The sequence below is a fragment of the Muscardinus avellanarius genome, assembly GCF_963383645.1.
Source record: "Muscardinus avellanarius genome assembly, chromosome: 3".
Lineage (NCBI taxonomy): Eukaryota > Metazoa > Chordata > Mammalia > Rodentia > Gliridae > Muscardinus > Muscardinus avellanarius.
The window spans coordinates 48,446,904-48,465,785 of NC_137788.1; the positions used below are offsets into that span (position 1 = coordinate 48,446,904).

The following is an 18,882-nucleotide window of genomic DNA, read 5'->3' on the forward strand; positions in this document are numbered from 1 at the left end:
TATTAAAATCATATGTTGTGTTATTAATTTTTCTTTTGCAAGCCAAATACAGTTCGCTTACATAAATATCTAAAGATATGTGTTTGTTTATCTTACAAATAGTTTTTCCTACTAAAGGCATTAGAGGCATTTAATTAGCGATATTGCAATTTACTCTGTGCTCAGGGGAGATACCGATTAACAAGTGACTTTGAAAACTGAAAATGATTTTGTTGCCAGTTTAGTGGCAAGACACCCCCACATACCTCTTAAAACGAGCACTTGCCTATAATCCCAGTACTTGGGAGGCTAAAACAGGAGGGTCACAGGTTTCAGGTCAATCTCCACAACTTAGTGAAACTCCCAGCAACTTAGTGAGACCCAGCCTCAAAATAAAAAATAAAATAGGGCTAGAGGTATAGCATGGAGATAGACTAAGTTGGAGCTACTGGAGGTGACTTGCAGTATTAAAAAATTTAAAAGTACAGCTATGTGCCTCTCATAATAAAATATAAAATGCTGGCTGTGTTTTTGAACTAAAAAAAAAAAAAATCACTTGTTCAAACATAAGACCACCAGTGAATAAGCATAACAAAAAGGCTTACAGTATGCTAGTAGATAGTGTGATGTAGAAGAAACTCAATCTGCCATAGGCATAGGGCCAGTTATAGCAAATGAAGATCCGAAACAGGCACGCACACACTGACACTTGAATGCCCATCAGAACATCTCTGGGTTTCTGTGTTCCTGGCTAAATCACAGCTGAAGGGTATGTCTTTTTACAAATTCCTTCACACTTCTTTTCTTTTATCCCTTCAGTAAGAATACACCGTGTCTCGGGATGGCCTTTTGAAGTCAGAAGAGTGGAAGGGTGGCGAACAATCAAATTGTCCAAAGGCTGTCAGGCGTGCTCTAGCTCTGCTCTCCTAATCGCTAGGTGGGAGGCAGGAGGGTACCCTGCACAGGCAGCCTGGAAAGAGCTTACCCTACCACCGAGAAAACACTCACCAGGGCACTGAGAAGTCCAGGCAAGCTTACAGAAAGCAGCTTCAACTTGTTTAGTGTTTCCTAGGACTCCCCCAGGACCTGGGAGGGTCTTTTAAAAATTCAATAGCTTGGTTACAAGACCTTAAGTACTAACGCATCTCACTGTGCATGATAATAAGCCAGCTGCCACCAGGAAGGCAGGCCCCCCCAGTGACAATTCCTTTACATTGCATTTTAATGTGGGATTAAAATGTTGAATCTAAGAAAGCTGGAAGTGGGGTAAGCTCCCAGACTGCTCATGACCTTTTTTCTCTTGCACGGAGCACAATTCTACCTGCAACAGTCCCTCCTTATCTGAAGAGGGGAGCATTCTTATTTTTAAACTCTAAAAGTCCCATCTTTCTTCAGTTCTCAAGTTTTGCGTGGACAGTCAAGCCAAGGACAAGAGGACACTGTCCACTAAGGGACAGTACTACAGAAAAGGTCCTGAACGCTGGGGAAGGATGACCGCAACCTGAGAAGTCTCCAGTCTGCACAATCCAAGTGGACAAATCCTTTTCAAAGGGGACTTAAATCTCCATGCAGGAGTTCTATTTTAAGGGAACTGAACTGGGAACACAGATGTTTCTTCAGTTAGTAGAGTTGGCAGAACAGCTCCTGGACCAAATCCGAGCTCTTAATGCAGGAAGGGGCCTTGGAGAGCATCTACTTCAACCCACTCATCCAACTAAGGAGGAAACTGAGGCCAGAGAGCCAGCTGGGTGGCACGCCCAGCAAGTGGCAGCGGGGCAGTGTTCTGATGTCAGATTCTGTGTGCTGTCCATTACACCATGATTCACTTAAATATATATACCTATATATCTCCTAAGATAATGCCTAAATATATGCCGCTTAAACTCTACTACCTCTCTCCTCTCCTAAACTGACTCCAACCTTGGAACTCCTGCAGATTCGAGTCAATAGCTCCTCTTCCCCCTCCCACTCCAAGCCCTTTCCACCGCCCTCCGAACTATATAGCTTGCAACTACTTTAGAAAACACAAGCGGACTGTGCCTCGACTTCCCGGGAGTGCAATTAAATTGTGGTCCCCAAACCAAAGCGGGGCTTGCTTTCCCTTGGTGTCCTCGACCACCTCCCACCCGACACACAGTAGGTACTCAAGCGGCGGTGGCCGAACGGTACCCAGCACCCAGCCGGGGCCGCGGCGGGGACCACATCCCAGCACCGGGGCGTCCCGGGAAGCCACGAGTGGAAAGTCCAGCTCCAAGTGTGGCCTGGCGCGGCGGCGGCGGCGGAAGGGCTGGATGTTTACATGCAGCCGGGGCCGGGCAGCGCGGCTCCAGGCGAGAGCCGGGCTCTGGGGGAGACCCATCCGACTTCCACGCGGAGCGACGAGTCGAGGCCAGCTCTGGACCCCGGATCCTAGACCTTCCCTGTGCCTCGGAGCGCGCTCCCTCTCCCGTGGGCTGCTCCCGCGCTCGGTCCGGCTGGGGACGGCTCTTGAAGACTGGGTGGCAGCGGCCCGCGAGCGCAGCAGCGCCCCCAGCACACTGCCGCGCGGGCCGGGGCGAAGCGGGGGTCCCGGGGGCGCACGGCGGGGCTGGGGGCCCGGGCTGACAGCGCGGGGCCGGACTCACCCATAAAGAGGCAGAAGAGGTCGAGGCAGATGAGCAGCGCCCGCTTGCTGCCGCTCTTCCTCGGGCTGTTGTTGAGCGCCGGGCTGCCCCCGTGCTTGCTCTCCGGGACGATCGCCTTGTCGTACTTGTAGTTTTGCATGGCGCTGGGGTCGCCTCCGCTCCGGGCTGCTCGGGAGAGGGGCTGGTGGCCGGGCTCGGGGCGCGGGCAGAGCGGAGCCCAGCAGCCTGCTGCGCGTCCAGCCGCAGACCGTGGCGTCCTCGGCTCCTCCCGGGCGCCTCTGGCTTTCCTCTCCTAACTCCCCAGTCGTTCGAAAGTCCAAGGGGGGAGCGCGCCCAAAGCCGGGCAGGAACTTGTGCGGAGCGGTGCGGGCGAGAGCGCTCCCCGCCTCCTCCGCAGCTGGCCACCTAATGAATGGGAGCCCAGCAACTCCGCGGCGCTGCCCGACTCCAACTTAGCCTCCTCCTCCTCCTCCTCCTGTAGCTGCTGCCGCTGTGATCGCTCGGTTTGTTTTCTGTACTTTTATTTCACGAGCTCCTTTAAAAAGAGGGAGAGAGAGAGAGAAAGAAAGGGCCCTCCTTACTTGGCTCTGATGGGATTCCGAAAGCACGGCCCCTTCCTTAAGCGGCCTAACGTAGGATAATTAAGGCCACATTTTACCCCACCCCCTTTCGAGAAAAAAAAAAAAAAATCCTAAAAGGAAAAGTTAACTCTCAAACCAGTGAATCCGGGAGCCCCTAGCGTTCAGAAACACCAAATTGTCACAAAGAGGAGGAAAAAAAAAATTACAGAAATTGAAAAGAAGTTTTTTTTTTTTTTTTTTTCCCTCGCTGGTCTTGAATCAGGCAAAAGTTCGAGCTGTAGGACATAACTCTATTGCTCCTCATTTACACGTTTGGGACTTTTGAGTCTTTATTTTGACTTGAACTGCATTAGCTTAAAAATAAAACTTTTCCAGAAAAACTGTTTGTTTGTAGCTCTTAACATTCAGTAACTGGGTACAGTACTAGTCACAAAATACTAAGTTGAAAAGGACCAAGATTCCCCTCACTTGAATCCTAGCTATCTCTGAGCCTCTGCTTCCCCACATATAAACTTCAGGCCACAACTCTCCTCCAAATACAGTAACAGAGGAGATCTAATTAGTTTATCCACATAAGTTCCTAGGACAGTGCCTGGAACATAGGAAGTGCTCCAGAAGGGACAGCCATTACCTTTCTTTATTCCTGGTTCTGGGACTGAGGACTTCCAAGCCTTCCACACTCTGGAGCCCACAGCCATCTGTACCACCGTGGGGAGTTCCCTGATGGCTGCAGTGTTATTGGGCTTAAGTTTCAAGCAATCTAATGTTTTCCCTTAGGGGCCATAATAGTATTTCTTTTTTCTTTTTTTCTTTTTTTCTTTTTTTTTTTTTTTTTTTGCAGGTCTGGAGATGGAACTCAGGGGCATTTGACCTCCGAGCTACACCCTCTGCCCTATTTTTTATTCTTTATTTTGAAACCAGGTCTCACTGAGTTGCAGAAGGCCTCACTAAGTAGCTGAGGCTGTCCACGAACCGCGATCCTCCAGGTCTCAGCCTCCCGAATGCTGGGATTACAAGCGTGCGCCACCACGCCCGACTCATAATAGTATTTCTATTTATTTTATATGAGTTTTTATTTTTCAGATAAAGAATGAACACTTCTAAGGCAAGGGTCTTCTGTTGCAATATCTTTCACAGTGCCTAATAGAGCTGGGCACACAGTAGACAATAACTGGACATTTCCTACAAGCATTTCTTTTTGTGATCCAGAAATGGAAAGAGTTGTAGCTTTTTAACACACTAAAAGGATTGTGTTCTTTCTGACACTGATTTGTCAGTGGGTTCAGTAACCCTATAACCAGCCGTCAATCAACCTCTAGCCCTTTCCGGTGTCCACACTTTATACCCTGGGCTCCTACACCCTCTACCTAGAGCACACACCTTACCCTCCCTTCTCTTCCCTATTCTTTCTTCCTTCCAGATAACAAAATGCCCCTCCTTCATTAGCTTGCCCTGAAATGTGACCTCCTTTCTTGCATTCTTTTCTTGACCCCTGCACAGAATTGACTTCACCCTCAACACTTTGTTGATAACACTCTCGTAACATGTATCTCAGTTTGACTTGGTGTTATGGTTAGCAAATGTGGTCAGCCATATAAACCCCCAGCCTGTAGCATCTCCCCAATGCTCCAGGTTTGATGTCTGCTGAATGAAGCTCTACTTGAGACTGCTTAACAACAAGGGAAGGCAAAATGGACCCGTAGAAGCAAAGGACGGATCTCCAAGGCTGAGAACTGAAGCACTTAACTGGAGGTCAGACTCTGCACTCCACCCTGGCCGCAGCCTTAAAGGGAGAAACAGTCTCCCAAAGTGTTAAAACCGCAGAAACAATGCAACGCTAATCTCATCATTAATCCCATTCTAAAAGGAATTCAAGGTTCCAGTGTCTTTTCCTCACCTACCCAATCCTCTTCATTTTACTTTTCTTTTTTTTTTCTTTTTTTTTTTTTTTCTGCGGGTCTGGGGATGAAACCCAGGGGCATTCAACCCCCTATTTTTTTTTATTCTTTATTTTGAAAGCGGGTCTCACTGAGTTGCAGAGGGCCTCACTAAGTAGCTGAGGCCCTACGCAAACCATGATCCTCTGATCTCAGCCTCCCGAATGCTGGGATTACAAGCGTCGCCACCACACCCGGCCCAATCCTCTTCATAAAGAGAATCATCCTCAAAATTGACAACCAGGTCTTTGGAATTGTAATTTAAGATTAACTACAAGCTTTCTAGAGACTGCAGCCCTCTCTCATTTACTTTCCTTGGGCTCCAGCAGTCTGTGAGTGCCCGTGCCTCTCTGAGAGAGGCCTCTGTAAGTCACCCTTTCCTATCTCACCTTTCACAAGTGGCCATCATTTACCTCTCAAGGACCGTGAGCTCTCTGTGTGCAGGGAAGGACTTGACTTTGATACCTCAAGAAATAATGGTGAAATCCAAAGCCAAAGAAGGCAACAGTAGCAACTGAATTTCAGTTATCTTTCTTTATCTGCACTTCGTATCTGTTTTTTTTCTTATCCTGGAGATAGTTTTTATTAATTTAAGAATAAATGTAAAGCTGGGCGTGGTGGCGCACACTTTTAATTCCCGAGCTTGGAAGCCTAGGACAGGAGGATCACACAGGTTTGAAGCCAGCCTCAGCTACTTAGTGAGGCTTTCAGCAATGTAGTGAGACCCTGTTTCCAAATTTTAAAAAATTTTAAAAAAGAATAGGTCTGGGAGTATAGCCCAGAGGTAGAAAGCCCCTGGGTTCCATCCCAGTACCACAAAAATAAATAAATAAAAATAAATAAATAAATGTATTATTGCTGGAAGTGGTGGAGCACATCTGTAATTCCAGTACTTGGGAGGCTGAGACAGGAGGAACACAGATTTGAGGACAGCCTCAGCAAGCAGTGAGACTTTCACCAGCCTCGTGAGACCTGTACTCCCCCAAAAAAGAAGAAATCATCATTATTTAACCATATTAAAACTCAGCCATCACTGTTGGTCTCTTTAAAAGTTGCTGGCTAAGCCAGGCGTGGTGACGCATGCTTGTAATCCCTGCGCTTGGGAGGCTAAGACAGGAGGATCGCACGGGTTCAAAGCCAGTCTCAGCTACTTAGTGAGGTTCTCAGCAACTTAGTGAGACCCTGTTTCCAAATAAAGTATAAAATAGGTCTGGGAGTATAGCCCAGAGATAGAAAGCCTCTGGGTTCCACCCTCAGTACCACAAACAATAAATAAAATAAAATAAAAGTTGCTGGCTAAGGTTGTGAACTCTTGTTGGCCCTAGATTAACTATTAGGAACTGATTTCACTTTAAGGTTCTCTGAATTAAACTCAACTACTTATTAAGAAAGATAAAAATTTATTATTCCAAATGCAGATAAAAGGGAAAATAAGTGTGTGTTTAAATAAGAGATTTCCATTTACAATAATGGTCTGTGGGCTACTGTTTTCATAACTAAAAGATCATAGTGTTAATTGATACATGTAGTCCTATGCAAACAAGTATTACATTTGGATAACTCTGCAAGGGAACAGAATATGACAAATGTTCATTTGTATTGACCTGAACGGGTTAGAGACAATAGTGTCAACATCATTCTTTAGAGGATCAGATATAAAACAGCCTAACCAGGTACAAAAATTTGAAGGCTTCTTGGCTTCATCTTTCATTTCCTTTTTTCCATTTTTTTCCTATTATCTTATCCTTTTTGGCTCTAAAGTTTAAAGCTAAACAATATTACCAGCAAATAGAATGAAGTGGCACAGCTTGGATAGTTTAGAATGGTGTCATTTCAAAGTAATTTAAGTAATTAAAATTCCTGGTAAACAGAGCTTACCAAAACTCACACATTAAAATGGCATCCCATTCACTAACGTCGTCTGAATAAAAACTATCATATCAGCAGGGATAAATGCCTTCTTAAGATTAACTTATTACGTGTGGCAACCACAGCACATCACTCTTAAATAACTGATACCTCCCAAGGGGTTTAAATGGCCTTCATTTCTAAGATCTCTTGTTACCTCATAGTTTTCTTTCCCTTTTAACCCTTAACATGTAATAACTCATCATTTTATGTTCCTAAAAGGTATGAATTTTCTCTGGAAATGTTTAAGAGAAAGTAGCTAAGTCCCTTTATGCAAAATTATATATGCAAAGAGTCGAAGCCCAAAGCTATGAAAATTAACTTAAGAAGACCCATACGTGTTGGTTAAGAAATGACCATCTATCTGGGTTCTTCAGAATGGTTACATTGCACCTTTTGAATTCACTAAGCAAAGCTGGCTGACTTGCAGCTATGGATGTTGGATTCAGTATCATGAATTTTTCCACAGGACCGAATATAGAGGCCCACAGCAACATTCCTGAGAAAAGGGAGGAAGGAACACGGGATGTGAGGTCAGAAGATCATGCATCTCCTGTTAGACCTAAGGCAAGCTGAACAGCATCTCTGATTCTCAGTTTCCTCAAATTTTAACTGGGACTGACATTTCCTTCAGTTCTGAGGAGGACTAAAAAAATCACAAACTGAATTAATACATTGAAAAATATTTGGTACACAAGCGGCAGTCAATAAATGTTGATCGAATGCTAATATTTTTTTTTTTTTTTTTTTTTTTTTTTGGTGGTACTGGGGTTCCTGGAAGCCCTTCTACCTCCGGGCTACACTCCCAGACTTATTTTTACATTTTCATTTTTGGAAACAGGGTCTCCTAAGCCAGCGCGCAGCTGGCTTCGAACCTGCGCGATCCTCCTGTCTCCGCCTCCCAAGCGCGGGGATTACAAGCGTGCGCCACCACGCCCGGCCGATCGAATGCTAATATTTTAAGTGAGCTCTATAGGGCCAGGGTGTAGGTCAGTGATAGAGCACTTGCCTATCATGCATGATGCCCTAGGTCTGATTTCCAGCACCCATCAGAAAAAGGTGCATCAAGCGAACGCTGTTTCTGTAACACATCTAACTTAAGTGCAGGTATTCAGAAAGCATTTACCAAGTGCCAACTCTGATTGATTATTTTATTCATCCTTAAATATAAAAGCACCAGCCAGGTTTGGTGGTGCACACTTGTAATCCTAATACTTGGGAGGCTGAGACAGGAGGATTGCAGGTTCAATGACAGCCTCAGCAAGCAGTGAGACTCTCATCAACCTAGTGAGACCCAGTTTCAAAATAAAAATAGGCCGGGCATGGTGGCGCACGCTTGTAATCCCCGAACTTGGGAGGCTGAGACAGGAGGATCGCGCAGGTTTGAAGCCAGCCGCACGGGCTTCAGAGACCCTGTTTCCAAAAAGAAAAAAAAAGTGTAAAATGAGTCTGGGAGTGTAGCCCAGAGGTAGAAAGGCTTCCAGAAACCCTAGTACCACCTAAATAAATAAATATAAAAATAAAATGGGCTGGCTCAGAGATAGAATGCTGCTGGACTCCATCCTAGTACCACAAATGTGTGTGGTGTGTGTGTGTTTATACCTGCATCCTCATCTGTTTCAAAATTCAGTTTTTTGAAGTTTTTGTAGCTACTAAATCAAATAAGCTAATTGAAAAAAAAAATATTTTAGCAGGTATCCAGCAAGTTTTCCTTAGTAAATTCAGAAAGTGGAATGTAACAGTTTTGAAGAACTCAGATAAAGGGACACTTCTTAGCCAAAACTTAAGTATCTTCTTAAGTTAAATTCAATGGCTATGTGCTCTGACTCGTTTTGTTTGTTTGTTTGTTTGTTTTTTAATTTTGAAACAGGGTCTCACTAAGTTGCCAAGGCAGGTCTTGAACCTGATCCTCCTGTCTCCACCTCCTACGTACTGGGATTACAAGATGTGCTACCACACCCAGCTTGGGCTCTGACTTTTTGAGTTACACATTTTCTTTAGGATTGTTTGTGAAATCCAAGAAAAGCTATTTGCTTAAACTAATTATCTTGTACAAATGAGAGCAGTTTCATTTTAGAAGTACTTCCACACCTATTATCTTGCGTTTTCCTCACGCCTTGGTAGGCGGAGTTGCTGACATTAGTCCCATTTTACAGATGAGGGCACTGAGGCAAGCCCATATAACTGGATGGAGCTGGTTTTCCCCCCATGGATGAAATGGAAAGGATTCTCACATTAGCTCATGTGGTGTGAAGTGGGTGATGCTTTATCATTTATAATACAGCTCATGCACTTTGCAGTTTGTCATGCCTTGTATACTCACTGATCTCATTTTTAAGTAGGTAAGGCAGAGAGTATATTCTCATTTTTAGAAAGACAGAAACTGAACCTGAGAAAGAGAAGAGATTTGCTTGGGCTGCAAGTGAGGAGATCCCTGAAGTACCACTAGAATCCAGGTTTCTAAATCTACACCACAGATACTCTCACCCTCAAAAATTCTCAGAAAATTCTGCCAAGCGTGGTGGCGCACGCTTGTAATCCCCACCCTTGGGAGGTGGAGACAGGAGGGTCGTGCAGGTTCGAAGCCAGCCTCTCTGGCTTAAAAGACCCAAATAAAAGTATAAAATAAAAGTATAAAATAGGTCTGAAAGTGTAGCCTGGAGGTAGAAGGGTTTCCAGGAACCCCAGTATGACAAAAGGAAAAAAAAATCTCAGAAAATTTTATTTCTTCACAGTGCTTTTACCAGGTAATTTAAAGGGACTATAGCCAGGTGTGGTGGTGCATGCCTGTAATTCCAACCTGAGACAGGAGGATCTAGGTTTGAGGCCAGCCTCAATAACTTAGACCCTCAGAAATTTAGGGACACCTTGTTTCAAAATTAAAAATAAAAAGTACTGGGCACTTGGCTCAGAGGTAGAATGCCTCTGGGTTCAATAGAAGAAGAAAAAAGTGTGGGGAGGGGGTGTCTGTAGAATTAGGCTCATCTTTGTTAGACAAAGAGAAGGACTTTGGTTTTTTTCTTACACATTTGGAAGGGAACAACATTGTTACACCTTGTGTCTGAAATAGATTGGGGTTCATAATTTGTCAAGCAAGTTTTTTTTTTTTGGGGGGGGGCTTGTGGTTGTTACAAAAAGTTTCAGAACACAAAACAAGTTTCTACAAGCAGTAAACTTTAGTTAGAAATTAGGGCAGTTAAGGGCTAACTGTATGATTATTCAATTAATATTTCTCATTAAAAATCAAAACAACAAAAATCAGAATCCAGAATGGCTGAAGAAATATGTTAATAAAGATGCTGCAGAGAATATATTTCTGGAACTGATGCAATTTAGAACTTGGTTGAAAAAGAGACTGATGCTGCCACCTTGTGTCTCTGTGGAGAATTGCTACCGTTCCCTGAATGCAGGTTGTAATTGGGGGATGGGGAGTGTTTGGAATGGAGAAGCCGAACTTTTTTATGGTGCATACAATAATAGTTAATAGATCCTGGCAATCCAATTATTTATCATTCACTCAACATGTATTTATTAATCATATACAATGTGTCACACACTCTTCTAGGAGCTAGGGGTGCATCAGCAAGGAAGCAGATAAATGTCCTATCTTCATGGAGCCCTGAGGCTTCTCATTATTTTGTGTATTAACTTATTTAATATTCTAAGCTACTCTGTGGGGAAGGCATTCCTGCTTTGCAGCTGAGGTCACTGGAGCACAGGGAGGTTGAGCAACTGGTTGAAGATTACCAAGCTGCTAAGGGATGAGGCCTGGATTTGAACCCTGGCAGTGTGATTCAGGAGCACCAGACTTTAATCATTAATCTATAATGAAGAAACCTTGCCCTCTCTCTAAAGTAAACAGGAGAAAGATTAGGGGGTTTCTGAGGTAGTTCTTTAGCTTATATGTGCCTGGGAGAAAGGAGTAAAAGTGTGTGTGTGTGTGGGTATGCGCGCGCGCGTGCGCACGCTTATATGTATACATACATGCATTAATTTGTGCTTATCCAATGAACTCCTATATGTACATATTGTTTATACACATTCACTCTTTTCTTGTGTGTATTCGTTATATGTAGTTGTGTATTTACTCATTTAATCATCGAATTTTCATGGTACCTTTTCGATGCTAGAATTCATGGTAGGTACTAGAGATCATCAAATTAAGGCCTATTGTCTCTTTATTCTTCACAAACTCATTTTTCGTTGAAGGAAAATATAAACAAATGTCTGCAATATTGTTATGGTACTAACTATATTTTGTTATAAACGCTTGTTTTCATTGAAAAGACTATAATCTCCTTCAGACACAAACCACACCATGTACCTAGCATGGTACAGAATAATCCATCAAAAGCAGTTGTTGAATCAATTACTAGAAGACATTAATAAATTCAATACTAGGTATCAGGAAAAGTACCTCAGAGCATATGTCATTGTTGCATAATGAAGTTGCAAAGAGTGTGTGATAAACAAATGACATCCAACCCAAAGTGTAAAACCTCTACTACACAAAACTCCATGTGGATCCACAGACATAAACATGAACGATAAAATAAAGCTACAGGAATAAAAAATAAAAGTGAAGGGTAATATACGCATGACTTCACAATAAGCAATAAATAGATATAGAATATATATATATGTATATATGTGTGTATATATATATATATATATATATATATATATATATAGCCAGTACTGGGGATTGAACTCAGGGGCATTCTACCTCCAAGATACACCTCAGCCCTATTTTTTTTTCCTTTATTTTTGAAACAAGGACTCACTAAGTTGCAGAGGGCCTCACTAAGTAGCTGAGGCTGGTTGCGAACCTTCGATCCTCTTGTCTCAGCCTCCCAAGTACTGGGATCACAAGCATGCACCACCATGCCCAGCCAACTACTTATTACATAAGACAAAAAGAGCATTAGTGACAAAAGAAGCAATTGATAAATTGGAATTCACTAAAATTAGGAATTCGTATTTGTAAAAGACATCAGAACTTGCCAAATTATGAGCTGTGAGCTAAATCCATCTGCCATGTGTCTTTGCACAGTTTGTGAACCAAAAATAGCTTTTACATTTTCGTATGGTTGAAAAGAATCAAAAGACTATTTTATAATAGGTGAAAAGCATACATATGAAATGCAAGTTTCAATGTCTGTAAATAAATGTTACTGGAACAGAGCCAAGCTTATTCGTTTACTATGTTTTTCTCGAGCTGCCTTTGGAGTACAGTGGCAGAGCTGAGTAGTTGCCACAGAGCCTCACATATTTACTATTTGGTTCTTTATATAAAAAATATTTTTGGCCATAGCAAAATTAGAAACTTTTATTTATTTTTTATTTCTTTTTACTGGTGCATCATAGTCTCATTTCCACATGTGAATCATGTTGACAGTGGCGTGTATTCACACAGTACTTGGTCCCCTCTACCCCCGCTTCCCCTTTTCCCTCCCTCCCAATACTGAGTGTCCCGGTTAACAATGTTATATTCACATGCATACACATATTCGAACGTAGCTTTTCCATGAATTATCCTGAGACTTCTTCCTCCCCTACCCTTCCTTTCTGGTTTTGCTGAGGTTTCCTCTCCATTATCTGGAGTCCCTCTGTTATCCCTAATACTCCCTAGCTTGAGCATATTAGAGAAAACGTATGTTCCTTTTCTTTCTGTACTTGGCTGATCTCACTTAACATAATGTTCTCCAGGTCCTTCCATCTTCTTGTGAATGACATGATTTTGTTTTTCTTTATTGCTGAGTAGAATTCCATTGTGCGTAAAAAATTTTTTTACTTCAAAATATATAATTAAGAAAGTAAAAAGATATGCTATGGCTTGAGGCAATATATAATCTACAGAGAAATTTTATATCCAGAATATATAAAGAAATATTGCAAATCAGTAAGAAAAAGGGGGGGGGGCAAGAGATTTGAAAAGGCACTTCACCAAACAGGATACCCAAATGGCCAATAAGCATCTGATGAAGTACTCATCCTCAGGCACTAAGGGAATGCCAAATAAAGCCACAAGAAAATATCACTATATACCCTAAAATGGTTAAAATTTAAAAGCCTGTCAACATCAAGTGGTGAGGATATGGGCCAACTGGAGTGAAGACTGGTAGAGGAGCCAGGCATGGTGGTACACGCTTGTAAACCCAGTATTTGGGAGGTTGAGACAGGAGGATCACAGGTTGGAGTCAGCCTCAGCAAAAAGTGAAACTCCCATCAACCTAGCAAGATCCTGTTTCCAAACAAAAATAAAATAGGGCTTGGGGGTGTATCTCAGAGATAGAATGCCCCTGGCTTCAATCCCCAGTACCACATACACACAAAGAAAACTGGTATAGCTACTCTGAAAAACTCTTGGGCAAGATATACAAAAACTAAACAAAGGACTATCCTATGGCCCAACAATACCATTCCCAGGGATACATCCAACAAAAATAAGGACATATGAGCCGGGCGTGGTGGCACACACTTGTAATCCCAGTACTTGGGAGGCTGAGACAGGAGGATCTCACAGGTTCGAAGCCAGCCTCAGCTACTTAGTGAGGCTCTCAGCAACTTAGTGAGACCCTGTTTCCAAATAAAGTATAAAATAGGTCTGGGAGTATAGCCCAGAGGTAGGAAAGCCCCACCAAAAAATAAATTAATGAAAGAAAGAAAGAAAGAAAGAAAGAAAGAAAGAAAGAAAGAAAGAATTCGGAATTTAATAGGCTATTAGGAGGTGTTGGGAATGTTAAGGAGCGGGGCCTACTTGGAGAAATTAGGTCATTGGATTGCTGATTTTGAGAGTTATATCTTGTCCCCAGCCACCTTCTCCTCTGCTTCCTGGCCACCATGAGGTGGGCAGCTTTCCTCTACCACAGCCTTCTGTCTCACGACAGCACCAGAAATAACAACAGCAATAACAGTGGGCTGAAATCATGAAGCAAAAGAAATCTTTCCTTTTTTTGTGTGTGTGGTACTAGGGATGGAACCAGAGGCATTCTGCCTTTGAACTACACCCCTAGCCCTATTAGTTTGTTTGCTTATTTACTTATTTATTATTTTGTGGTACTGGGAAGGAACTCGGGACCTTCTATATCCTACCTACACCCCCAGCCCTATTTTATTTTTATTTTGAAACAGGGTCTCTCTAGGTTAATGAGAATCTCACTATTTGCTGAGGCTGTCCTCAAACCTGCAGTCTTTTTTTTTTTTTTTTTTTTTTTGGTGGTACTGGGGGTGGAACCCAGAGGCTTTCTGCCTCCGGGCTATACTCCCAGACCCATTTTTTATATTTTATTTGGAAACAGGGTCTCACTAAGTAGCTGAGGCTGGCTTTGAACCTGTGCGATCCTCCTGTCTCAGCCTCCCAAGCGCGGGGATTACAAGCATGCACCACCACGCCCGGCCTAAACCTGCAGTTCTTCTGTCAGCAACTCTAGAAATGAATATACATTGAAAATAATTAACATGTTATCTTTCTCAGTCCAGTCAAAACTTTTCTCTTTTATTTCCTTAAATTCTAGAGAACAGAAAAATAAGATGCAGAGTGACCGGGACCACATGGTGCAGGGCCTCTGTGCAGAATACTCTCCCCACCAGGCCTTCTCTTTATTCATCCTGCTTGCCCCTCTCAGGACACCCTGCTTTCTCTCGCTGCACAGCAGTTATCTGACCCTACATATTTTACCTGTTTGTTTTTTTCCTGTCTTCCCCACTGGACATTAATCTCTATTAGGATAAGAAATTTGTCTTTTTCCTCCTTCTGTCTCCAGTGCCTGCCACTTAGTCGGTATCTGTTGATGAAATTAAACATAAAGGAATGAATGGGCGAGCAAATGAAAGGGTAGCAGGCGTGGCACACAAAGGTCTCTGGAAGAGCTTGCAATACTTGTAGATACTGTGAAATCGGTGTCCTGACTCGGGGAGGCCCGCTTCTGTGTTATGCCCCCCAAAGACTCGGATGTCAAAGGCATGTCCCCAGCACAGCCATGTTTGAAGATGGGACATGGTATGTGGCCAGGGACAGATCCCTACTGCATCTCTCCCTTTCCCTTCTCTGTCTGTTTCTAGCCATCAGACCCTGAGCTTATCCACTGTGATCCAGCCGACCACGGACTAAAACTTTGAAACCTCCAGAACTGGGAGCGAATAAAGCTTTTTCCATCGAAATTGTGTATATCGGAGTTTGGGTCACAGTGGTGAAAATGCTGGCTGATTAACTCTCTTCAAATCTTCCTTTAGGGCATCTGATAAAATTTAAAATCCTTTATAGCTCTTTGTGGTGGCGCACGCCTGTAATGCTAGCACTTGAAAGGCTCAGATTCGAACCAGGAGGACCTCGGGCTCGACGCCAGCACATGGGACTCTATTTCAAAATAAAAAGGAAAAAAGCTTGGGGTGTAGCTCAGAAGTAGAATGCCCCTGGGTTCAATCCCTAGCAACTCAAAAATAAAACAAAATAAATTTCTTCATACTGCGGTCCTTATCTAACTCACCAGCTCTTTTTCTACCCTGCTCCTGTGTTCAGGGGCTTTGGCCGTCTCTCTGTCCCTCATTAATATTCAGTTTCTTTCCAACCTGAGGTCTTTACATATACTTCTTTATTATATTCCTCCTCTCTTTGTCTTCCATTCAACGAGTCTTCTTTTTTAAAATCAGGTTTCTAGAAATAGGATTCACATACCATGGAACATACCCATTATGCTGCCATCCACAGAGAGGAGAAAGGCAGAGAGTGAAGCAGGTCTGGAGGAGGGACACCAGGCCTTCAGTTTGTGGCATGATAAATTTAAAATATCTATTAGCTCAGTGACAAGATGTCATGTAGACAGCCAGATACATATTATAGTTTTCATTTTATTTGTCCTGATAACATCACACAGCTAGTGTTACTAATTTAATTTATTCATCCAGTAAACAATTAGTGAGTGCCTGTGATGTATCACAGAAGATATTTGATAAAGGCAATAGAATTCTTTTTTTTTGCTTCAGACAGAAGCCATAAATGCCAGTAATCACTGAGAGCAGTGTGTGGGGCTGGACACCTGAATATCCATTCTGTTTCTGTTCAACTCATGTGATCTCAGGTCTCTTCACTTGTGTAGGCCTCAGTTTCTTCAACTTGAAGATGGGGGATTCTGCAAGATGGTAGCCAAGATCTCCCCCCAAGCCTTCCCATTTGCTTATCTTAATTGAAAACTGGTTTTCCCAGGTGACATCATCCCCTCCTAACTTAGTGGGGTTTAGGCAGCTCCCTTTCCTCTCCTGTTAATTCACTGGGCAAGGAAGAAGGAATTTGGGTCATAAATTTTTGGCTCTCCCTGTCCATTTCCATATGATTGTTTCTCTGCCATGAATTTAACAAGGTCTTTTTTATTTTTTATGTTTGTTTGTTGGTTGGTTGGTTGGTTGGTCTGAGGACGGAACGCAGAGATATTTGACCTCTGAGCTACACCCCCTGCCCTATTTTTTATTCTTTATTTTGAAACAGGGTCTTCACTGCAGAGGACCTCACTAAGTAGCTAAGGCTGTCAGTGAACTGTGATCCTCCGGTCTCAGCCTCCTGAATGCTGGGATTACAAGTGTGTGCCACTACGCCTGGCTCCAAGGTCTTCTTTAAATGACAAACAAATGCATCTTATATTTTTTATTACACAAGTAATAATCAGGTAGACAAAAGTTTACCTTATGTTGTCTCTCCTTTCCCTTTGTTGATTTCTCCTGACACTGAGCTCACAGCTCTGGGGTTGTTCTTTTTTTTTCAGCCAGCCCTCAGCTGGCTCCGATCCCGGCCTCGGTGGCCCCAGCACCGGCCTAGCCTCAAGGCAGGCTTTGATCCCAGCCTCGGAGGTCTCAGTAGCGGCCTTGCCTCACGGAAGGCTCCGATGCTGGCCGCTGGCCCCGGCACCAGCACCGGCCTAACCCCTTGGCAGGCTCCGATCCCGGCCTCAGAGGCCCCAGCACTGGCCTTGCCTCATGGCAGGCTCTGATGCCAGCAATTGGCCCTAGCACTGGCCTAACCCCTCGGCAGGCTCCGATCCCGGCCTCGGAGGCCCCAGCACCAACCTTGCCTCACGGCATCGGCCTAACCTGGGGTTGTATTTATAACATTCTGTCTGCTCTGAACTTCATCTGTTGGCTCTGAGTTTGTCTATTTCATAAGGTCAGTGACTCATGCTCATTTTGTATTTTTATAAGTGCTCAGTTCAGTGACTTGTCAGTAACAGACACTCCCCCTCAAATATATATGAGCCCATAAACAAGCTATAATAAAATGCACTTCCTAAAATCTAAAATACAATAAAATAAATATTTCTAGAAGGACGCTTCTGATATCTATGGGTGTTTTTTTCTGCTTTCTTGAGTTTTTTTATATTAAACTCTCTTGGATTTTATACACACCTCTAAAGTTGTTGGAATCCTCCCTGACACACAAAAAGTAATTCTAACTTTTAAAAAAGGAGGCATAGTGGAAAGATTATTGCAATTAGGATCAGAAATTTGAATCCCAAGCCTGGCAGTGAGTAGCTGTGTGACTTTACATAATTTGCAAACTCTCCCTGAGCCTCAGCTCCCAATTTCATAGTGAGAATGATAATATACATTAAATTGATGTTATAGACTATTTAAAATGATTTAAAACTTTCTGACAAGTGTACTATTTTCACCTTAATTTTATTGTTAAAAAGTCCAAAATTATGTAATGGAATCATTTAGCAGACTCCTACTTTAATACTAAGATTTGATAGAGGTTTTGTTGTTTTGCTTTTGGTAAAAGGGATTGAACCCAGGGGCACTGAGCTACATCCCTAGCCCTTTTCTTAAATTTTGAAACAAGGTGGCACTAAGTTGCTCAGGCTGACCTGATCTTGAGATCCTCCTGCCTCAGCCTCCTAAGTAACTGGGATTACAGGTGTGTGCCACCATGCCCAGTGATCATGTTTTGACCTGAAAGCTATGCTCTTCAAGAAATGAGGGGGCAGAAAATATGTTCATAAAATTTTGATGATTTATGTAATCTTAGGGCTCCAATATATGACTACACAACTCCCTAGATCCCATTCATACACACTGTGGTGGAGCCTCTGAGCTGTGCAGCGTGGTCAGCCATGAGAGACCAAGCATGGAACACCTAATGATTCTGCAAGTACTTTGGGATCTATATTTATAATGAATTCTTAAGCTCTATGTGTCCCTCTTTATTGTTAATAATACTAAAATCATAAAAAATTATGCCTAAGTGCTTTATATAATCTTATTAACACAGGTCTGGATCTCCTTTTTCAATAAGAAATGTTCTAAAACCAAGGTGGGTTATGAAGTAGGTTAGGAAAAAATAATAGAAATAGGTAGGAAGGAGACTAAAGGGGGAGGAAATGAAAATTTAATTAAGAATTTCTAAATACTTTTTCAGGCTTGTCACTTCCTACACCAATCTTTCTCCCCAGTCTCTTACTCCCAAGTTGGGAAATCTGTAAATCTGAATGTTAAGCAAAAACTCACTCACCTATGATAATTACTCTGTACGCCATTAATTAATTCTCCCAATACTTATTGAAAACATAAGCAAGAAAGATATGATATCTTGAGAAAACTATAATCTAGAAGACTTCCTGATATTATCTACTGATCAGACAATGGTGACCACATCCTGGATCCAGAATATGATCAAATCACCATAAACTGTCATGTGACCAGAAAGATGTCATCCTCCCATACCTTCCCATATCCATCCTTTACCATGTTTTCTCTAAAAGAAGAGCTGGGAATCCCCAAAGCTCATCTCTCTCTGTGTCTCTCTCCTCTTTCTATCTGGATGGGTCACATTCTCCTTGAATTTTTTGCTGTCTTAAAATAAAA

At 42.7% G+C, this 18,882-nt stretch overlaps 1 protein-coding gene across 1 annotated transcript in view; it reads right to left on the minus strand.

Moving 5' to 3' along the window:
- The window catches only part of PLPP3 (phospholipid phosphatase 3), a gene marked incomplete at both ends in the record, with an annotated part of 82,138 nt that extends 79,396 nt beyond the window's left edge, over positions 1-2,742 (minus strand). The window contains one exon of the mRNA XM_080693138.1: positions 2,604-2,742. Coding sequence (XP_080549264.1) covers positions 2,604-2,742 — 139 coding nt within the window. The remainder of the gene's footprint in view (positions 1-2,603) is intronic.
- Between the last annotated feature and the right edge of the window lie 16,140 nt (positions 2,743-18,882).